The sequence below is a fragment of the Mesitornis unicolor genome, unplaced genomic scaffold, assembly GCF_000695765.1.
Source record: "Mesitornis unicolor isolate BGI_N332 unplaced genomic scaffold, ASM69576v1 scaffold53543, whole genome shotgun sequence".
Classification (NCBI taxonomy): domain Eukaryota; kingdom Metazoa; phylum Chordata; class Aves; order Mesitornithiformes; family Mesitornithidae; genus Mesitornis; species Mesitornis unicolor.
The window spans coordinates 1,142-9,856 of NW_010173645.1; the positions used below are offsets into that span (position 1 = coordinate 1,142).

At 41.8% G+C, this 8,715-nt stretch overlaps 1 protein-coding gene across 1 annotated transcript; it reads left to right on the forward strand.

Moving 5' to 3' along the window:
• Positions 1-1,536: 1,536 nt before the first annotated feature.
• LOC104537782 (melanoma inhibitory activity protein 3-like) lies at positions 1,537-8,707 on the forward strand (the record flags this gene model as incomplete). The annotated part of the gene is made up of 4 exons (XM_010180773.1): positions 1,537-1,623; positions 2,618-5,558; positions 6,456-6,734; positions 8,598-8,707. Coding segments are annotated over 4 exons (3,417 nt in total), but the record flags the coding sequence as incomplete, so codon positions are not given.
• Between the last annotated feature and the right edge of the window lie 8 nt (positions 8,708-8,715).

The following is an 8,715-nucleotide window of genomic DNA, read 5'->3' on the forward strand; positions in this document are numbered from 1 at the left end:
GGCATTTTTTCCCTTACAAGAGAGGACTTGTAGGGAGAGGAGCAGATGAAATTTTGGGCATGCGGATCCCACATGGCTTGTAAACCACGTAAGAGCCAAACTGGGTCATTGCAGAGGACTTGTATGGTCAGCAGCTTGGATTGCACTAAATGAGTTTCAAATTGTGATGCCTAATTATGATGGTAGTCACGGAGATTAGTGTGTAAGGAGGCTACTTTGCAGCTTTGACTTTTGTTTTCAGAAAGATAATTTAAAACTGGAATAGAAGTTTGTAGAATATATAAGACTAAATTCAGAGATATCAACTATAGAAGGTAAGATCTGAATGAGAAATAGTTGAAAAAGGAAGCCCCATAATGTTTACTTTGCTTGCATAACAAAACAAAAAAGTGTTTTAGTACTGGTATGTAGTAGTATTTACTAGATACAGTTTGGGGTTTGGTTTTTTTGGTTGGTTGGTTTTTTTAACGCCATTGCAAATCCAGAAACTTTCAGCCCAGATTAACCTATTTCAGTGGTATCAGTGTAACAATACATATCCCTAATTGTTTTGACATAACTGGTTTCCTTTTTAATTTGATCTTTAACTGAGTGCTTCTTCTTTTCTTCAAGAAAATTGGCAATTGTGGTCTTCCTCCTGTAATAAAACATTGAGGAAATGACCAACACTTTTCCCCGTCCCAGATATTTTGATTGTCTAGGAACTGTACCTGTCTAGGTGTGTCCACCAGGCTCTAATTGCCTGGATTATCTAATCAGTGCAGTGATAGCATGGGATTAATATTGGCTTCTTGACAGCTGTTGTCAGAACTCTCCAGTGAGAACATTACTGTGTAGATCTTATCCTGTGAGTGATAAGAGAGATTCTTCTCTTCCACTGTTTGCCATAGCTTAGCACATTGACTTGCTTGTAAATAGCCATCTGCAACTGATTTTTGCCCGTATTAGTCACTGAAGAGCAACAATGGATTTGCAGAGTGGGTATATTTTCCACACAGGTTTTAAAATAGCTTGTTATCTCGGGTACAATTTTACATTTTCCTAAAATCTGCTTTAAGTTGGTTTTTTTTTTCCCCTTAATCTACCAAGGGAGCATATTTCAGAGTGTAATATTGACTAATAAGATTTATATCCATGCACAAAGATCCTCTTCTGCTTACTACGTGAGAAAATACTTGAGGCATATGTGGTGCCAGTGAGAGTGCACAATAGCAGTGAAATCACGCGAGCCAGAATGCTTGGGCTTCGCTCCCAGCTCTCCTAGTAATTTGTTGTAAGTTGGGCTTTAAAGCACAAACATTAAAACATAGCAACTTCACAGGGGTGTTGTGAAATTTGACTATAAAACCTCAATGAAAATTCTTGCATAACAAGACATTGCTAATCTTTTATTCACTGTGTTAAACTTCATGTAGAAATACTTGAGAGAGTTTGAAGTGTTTGTTACTAGTGTCTGTAAATAGGATTTTAACACAGTTACATGATTTCAAAAGCTGCTTTACTGCTTTTTGTTTCCTTGTGTTTGTTTTCTGGCAGGTTGGCAGCGATTTTGGATATTTTCCAAAGGATTTACTTGAAATAAATCACAATTATTCCAATGAGGAGCTAGAGTTACCAACAGATGTAAGTCTTACTTGTTGTTTTTTGAATTGGGCTGCTTACTGTTTCTTACATCAGCATTCAATAAAATTCCTAAGGAGAAGCATGGGAATATCAGAGATCCTTAGTTACCTTTTGTTAGTAAACCACTGCATAGGTGCAGAGATGCACAAATATGTTGGGGGTGGCATGTTAGTGCAGCTGTGTATGTGGATGGGTGTGTAAGCATCAGCCCAGAATGAGGGCATTGATCTTTCTTTACTTGAATATTCTGGTTTTCGTCTAAAAAAACCTGTTTGGATTGAGCTCTAGAAATGCTGCTAGCTGGCTTACACATAGGCTGTTTGGTATGTATTCAGAGTTCTTTATTTTCCCAAACTTTGGAAGTTTAAAGTACTATCACACAGACAAACAAGACCTGATACACTGTTAGCCCTTTGATTCTAGAATTGGTCCTTCCACACACTAGCAGGTAGTAACTCCAGAGTTGTGTGAGTAAGGCCTGTTTGTGGATGCAGCTTCAGACCCTTATGAAATTGTGTTCAGTGGCTTGCAGTGCTGTTTAATTTATTTTTCAGAAATTGTGTGACAGGCAGCTCCTGCTTGGAGGACTTGGTCATTTGAGAAGAGACCAGGTGAAAGAGATTGTGACAAACAAGCTTAGCGATGTTTGTTTTGTTCTCCTCACTGGCATTCAGCAGTAGACTTGTTCTTAACTCAGGATATGTGTGATGAGTGAAGTATTACACTGTCAGCTCCCTTACTGACTTAGAGTTCGCTCCTCACTGGGAGGTCTTTGACAGTGCTAAGCCTTAAGCTTTTTATTTAGGTTTTTAAGGGTCCTTAGGCAAAACTGATCTCAAAGAAAGGTTTTGTTAAAGATTCAAGGGGTTAATTTGGCACGATTAATGTAATTTACTTTGCTGCTGCATCTCTCTCTAACCAACCAAATGAATTTGGTATCATCAGCATAATAAAGACAATAATATTTGTGATTACATATTGTTTTTCATTTCAGGAAACAGACTTTGTTTGCTTTGATGGCGGAAGGGATGATTTTGATAATTATAATGTGGATGAACTTTTGAAGTCATTGCAAGAGACAAGAGCAAATGAAGGGGAAACTGAATCAAGTGATCCAGGGGTAAAACCAGCTGAAGGAATTGGAAGAGATGAGGAGATTGAACAGGCTGATACAGCCAAGTCCCTTGATGCTTTGGAGATGGACAATCTTGAGCTAAGCATAGAAGACAACAAGGAAGCTTTCGCCATGACAGAGGAAGCGGACAGTTCTCTTACAGAAGGAACTGAAAATACTGGGGGAGACTCCAGTGTCAATACTCATGAAGAAAACTCTCAGGGAGATCAATTTGCATATGAGCACTTGAAAGGAATACTTCATGGGAAACTAAAAGGGCTAGAAAGTGAAAATACCAAAAACACTAGTATTCCTCAGGGTGAAACCAGTCAACTTGACAAAGAGAGTGAAGAAGTCAATGCCTCTTCACTTTTAAACAGAGAGCTCTCTGTGAACTTGAAAACAAAGTTTGGCTCAACTGCTGATGCTGTTGTATCAGATAATGAGGTGACTCGCCTTGTTACATCGCTGGAAGATGATTTTAATGAAGATTTGAGCATTAATACTCAGGATGCAGAGAAGGAGCCAGGCTTTGCAGATCAGTCTGAAGAAATCCCTTTGCTGTCTTTTATGGCAGAGGAAGAAATTAAATCTCCAGTGGATTTAAATGATGATGAAAACAATGACGTTGAGTCACAAAATCATGAACTTGATGAAGATGCAAAGGGTGCTACAGAGCTAAATAACCAAAGACACAACGAGGAAGAACATGATTCAGATGAATTTATTCTTAAGGATGCCTTCAGTAAGAGCAAGAATTCAGGTGACAGTGTAAGTGTGGATAGGTTTGAATCTCAACAAACAAAAGAGGAACAGGATGAGGTGATGCTCATTAGTAAAAGGGAAGCATCAGCAACAACTCAACCTGAGGATCTCTCTAAAGAACTCCTCAGAAAGAAACCTGTAGGTGGAGGTGATTTGGGTTCCAAAGAAAAACCAAACAATACTGAACAGTTTGAAGAGCAGCTCACAGTTGATGGAACTGAGCCACACACTGAAGAGCTGAAGAGTACAGCTGTGCCTGATCCTCATGTTTTGCCTAGTCCAGGACATTATCTGGATTCCAAATCATTGGTTAAAAGCAAGAAAGATGCTTTAAAACCACCTGTTGATGATACCAACATAAATCCAGAAAGAGCGCTGCCTGCTCAAACAGAGAAAGAGGAGAAAAAGTTTGAGGATGACACCTTGGGAGAGGTCTTCAAAAGTGATTTAAAGCACAAAAAGTTATGGGAGAAAACAAATGAGAAAGGAAGAGCTGAGGACAAGCCTTCTGTTGATGTTCCAGCCAAGCCAGTGGAAGAGATAAACAATGGATCTCAGAGTGAATTAGCAGATACTGACCTCTCAGAAGAGAAACTGGAGCATGGAATGCCTGCTGTAGAGAAAGAGCTTCTAAGACATGAAGAAGATTTGAAACAAACAGGAGAGCCTGATCATGAAAATCAAAACCCCACCTCTGTTAACAAAGAACCTGAAATAAAAAGGGGAAACATGAAAGACACCCCTGCAGGGGAGGGAGACCCAAGCCATAAAGGAGCTGTCAAGCAACCTAGGCCATGGGAAAATGAGACTGAGTATTCAGAGGCAGATAGGAAAGAACAGTTTTCAAGAAATCTTGGCAAGATGACGGGGTTTGGAGAAAGCACTGAGAGAAGTTCCCCTGAAGAAAAATCTAAAAGCACTACACAGAATACTAATGTGGAGAATCTTACTCAGCAAGGAACTGCTCGTACGGAGGATGCAGTTTCAGACAGAAATCTTGGCACTCATTTAACTAAAGAAGGAACACTAAGACCAGAATTGCAATCTGAAGAGCCAGATGCTGAAGACAACCCTGATCTCAAACAAGTAGAGGAAGAGCTACTGGAAGATGAGAATGCTGCAAGTGCAAAGCTGTCACAAGCAAGGGCTGCAAATGTACAGGGTGATACACCAAATGTTAAAAGTACAAACCCTGAATTAGACATACGAAGCGAAGCTGTTTTGGGAACTGCAACTCCTACTCACAAAACAGGAGAGGAAACAAACACATTTTCTAAAGAGGCTAAAAAAGCGGTCAGCATGCAAGATACAAGTGAGACTGGGAACAAAGAGGGTGATGTACCAGTGAGTGAAGATGCTAAATGGGATGACATGGAACAATTCATGGAAGATGATGAGGAGCCTTCTGAAGCTGAGGAACCATTAGCTGTGGAAGAACATAATTTCCAACCTCCTGATGCAGAAGACAAGAACGACTTTAAGCAAAGGAAATATCATCTCCCAGAGGGCATTACACAGAAAGACTCAAAAGAGGTGCAAAATTTAGAGCATACAAAAAATTACCACCAGCAATCTGCAGATTTCCCCAGCCCTGCTGACAGCTCAGCAGCCACTGTAACAGACTTCAGTGACTCAGTGAAGCGCCTTACAATAATGAGAGGTTTTCTTGATGAAAAGCGTGTAATACGTCTACAAAAGTACCTTGGGCTTCAACACGTGGTTAGGATAGAAGCCATGTTTCACGACATGAAGGTAGAGATGGAGCTTTCTCGGAAGGCAAGCCATAATAACGAAGATGTAGAAAAAGCTTTGGACCAGATACTTGAGTTTTCAGAAACGAGCATTATGGATGTTGTGGGAAAAGTTCTGGATTCCAGAGCGGCAGAAAATAAAGAGGAGGTGGTGAAAGAGATGGATTTGTATGATGAGGAGAGCGCACTGATGGATGATATTCAAGAATTAATATATTCTTTAAGGAGTAAATATTCGTCTGCTAGTGACAGTGTCCCACTTGCATCTCTTCCAGAACAGGAAGATAATCAGCTGCACATTCAAGGTAGGATGTTAAACCAGTTAATAAACAGATGAAACAGAAATAAAACCCTGTCCCAGACACCACCATGTAACCCAGAGAAGCTTTAAGAAGCGGGTGAAGGAACAGAATTGAACGAGGCTCTGTGGAGTCCACTGGGTTTTTGCTCATTTTTAATGGATTTTTTTTTTTTGGCATTGTGTTAGGTGTTCCAGGGACAAATCCTGAGAGAAAATGTTGAGCTCTGTTCTTATGGGCCAGGTTCTGTGCAAGCAGGTGGGATCTGTGCATGGATATAGCTAGAAGGAGCCATTAGATCATGTCTATACCTCCTCTCAAGAAACAGGGATTCACATACGCTAATGTGTTGAATTTTCTGGAAGGTTTAGAGCAGTCTCTTTTGCTGAAGTAGATAGCACCTAATTATGAAAGATTCAGTGATTAATGTGAAGTTCAGGCACCAAAACTATGCACCTAAAATCTCAGGTGTCCCTATCATCATATTTTTGCCTGCATTCATAGAAGAGTGTGTAAGTAGAAATACTGATGAAACAGATCTTTTGATGGGGGATGAACCAGCTACGAACTTGCTGGTTTTTCTAATTAACGTGCGAGGTGGTAAGATACACTCTTAGCAAGTCTTCTTTCACAGTAGCACGTGTTAAGTATGTGATTTCTCATAAATTCATGAACGATGCTAATATTTGAGTCTGGTCAGTGGTTGATACCCTGCATAATTCCATATAAACATTTAATTAGATGTTACTGAAAGTTGAGAATATACTGGAAGCAATATGCAAACCGAAGTGTTTAAAAAATGTGAAGAAAGCTTTCTCAAATGCAATATTTCACTGGAGGTAGCTGGGGATAAGAAATACAAATTAAAGACTGAGCTGATGTGTGTCTCCCTGTCTGTCACAGATAGTGCAAAAGAGGCTGAATATGACAAAGTTTCCATGAGACCCTTAAATGCCATTGATGAGAGCAATCAGAAATTTCAACAGCTTGAAGATAAGAGGCCAGAACAGCCTGTTGAGGAGGAGAGGGCTGTTAATCCTCCACCTGAGCACGAAGAGGCCAATTTCTTTGATAACAGAGAAGCTGAAGAAGCATACGATAGTGAAAGAGAATTGCTGCTGGAAGATACTTCCTTTGGGTCAGTTGATTCGGAACAGAGTGCCAGAGAAGATATTGCTGCAGGTAACCTTTTGGAATTGCGTTATCTTGGGTTTTTGCTCTTAAAGAGGAGAAGAGTTTTTCATTACTATTTTCACTGTGTGTTGCTATAATCCTAATAGCTTTCACTAATCGGTGGCAGCCCCTCTAGTGGCAGTATTGCCTTGCTACCACACATCTCTCAGAACCACAGAATCACAGAATGGTTTCGGTTGGAAGGGACCTTAAAGATCATCCAGTCCAACCCCCTGCCATGGGCAGGGACACCTCCACCAGACCAGGTTGCTCAAAGTCCTGTCCACCCTGGCCGTGAACACTTCCAGAGAAGGGGCATCCACAACTTCCCTGGGCAACCTGTGCCAGTGTCTCACCACCCTCACAGTAAAGAATTTCTTCCTAATACCTAGTTTAAATCTACCCTCTTCCAGTTTAAAACCATTCCCCCTCATTCTATTGCTACCTGCCAGCAAAGAGGTTTTTCTACTACCTTTTCGCACCATAGAAATAAGAAAAGTTCTCCCCTAAGTGTCATGGAGCTTTATGTTTGGGCTAGTGGACTGTGTCTCTGGATGGTAGTGGTTAAAGAGCAGAAACCACTGGAAGCATACCATCAGCCCAGGTTTCCTCTAATTTGCAGGGGGACTGACAGTCTAACCATTAGGCTACAGAATCACACGCTCTCTCTTATCATTCCTTTTAACCTGTGACTCTGGGCTGTAGTACTGACAAAAATACATTTCCAGGAAAGACTGAGTGTAGCTTCCCTCGAGCAGTTCAATAATTTATGGCTAAGGTGTTTGTTGGAGTAGAAGAAATAGTTGACTGTGTTCCGCTGAGGCCTTCTCCTTCTGGCGCAAGCGTGCTGACTGCACGCATTATGCCAAGGAGGGATCCTGTTACTGTCATTTTCCCCAGCTCTGTTTTGGCATCAAACTACCTTTGACTTCATTCTCAGTGCTAAGCTCAGCTTTGCTGTTCTGCATTCACCTCTTGATTACGCTTAATAAATCTGTCTTTACTGGTGGAAATTTAGAAAAATCTATAAAGTTGAGAAAAACTTCAGGCACATCTTGCTTAGCTTTTGTATGCCTGAAGTACCGTACCATCCCTGGTACGGGGATGTCCCAGGTACTTTTGAGCAGCTTCTAAGTTATGCTGGGTTGAATGTAAAGATACTTAATTTTAAATGGCTGGTAGATTACTTACGTGGTTAGGCAGTCACACCTGCAGTTGTATTTTAAACCATCTTCTGTTCCTTAAGAGTGGTTAAGTGCTGTTTGCCAGGAATTCCACTGCTAGAAGCACTGGGAAGAAACAGACCAGATGCTTGTAGAACTGCTGGTCACAGCACCTGTCCCACAGTATAACAACGGACTGGACAGGTGGTTATTTTAGCCTGCTAACTTGAATTCATGGCAACAGTAGCAGTGGAGGCAGGCTTTCGATCAGGGTAGAAAAATGGTTTAAAGCTCATGCCATACTAATGGTGCCATTAACTTATTAAAAGATGTAGGTTTATTGATTAGGAATGGAAGAGTGTGTGCTTTTGCTGTTGACTCGCTGCTGAAGGAGTTACGTGCACTGTCTGAGGCAGGCCTGGCAAAGTGACTTTGTATATCCATCTCTCTCTCTCTCCGGTACCTTTTCTAAAGTAGCCTGTGGAATATCACTGTCCTTGCTAAGAACTTTTGTCTCTTTCTTCAGTGCCCTGGAGAACCGGCGACCATAATTTGACATCTCGCCTAAAATGCCGCAGAGGAACCGCGGTGTGGCGGGGAGGCGGGGGCAAAACCGTTGCAGCTTTCCCCCCCTCAGCAGGCCCTGCTGACGCGGGCGCGGCCGCTCCGTCAGGTAACCCCTCACTTTCTCTCTTCCCTCTCCTTCCAGACCCCGACGAGGGCAGCGGGCGGGCGGCAGGACGTGGGGCGGAGGCAGGCGCCGCCTCAGTGGGAGGTCTCGGTGAAGCGGTGCCGGCGGCCCGAGAGCTGCTCCGCTGGGTGAGTGG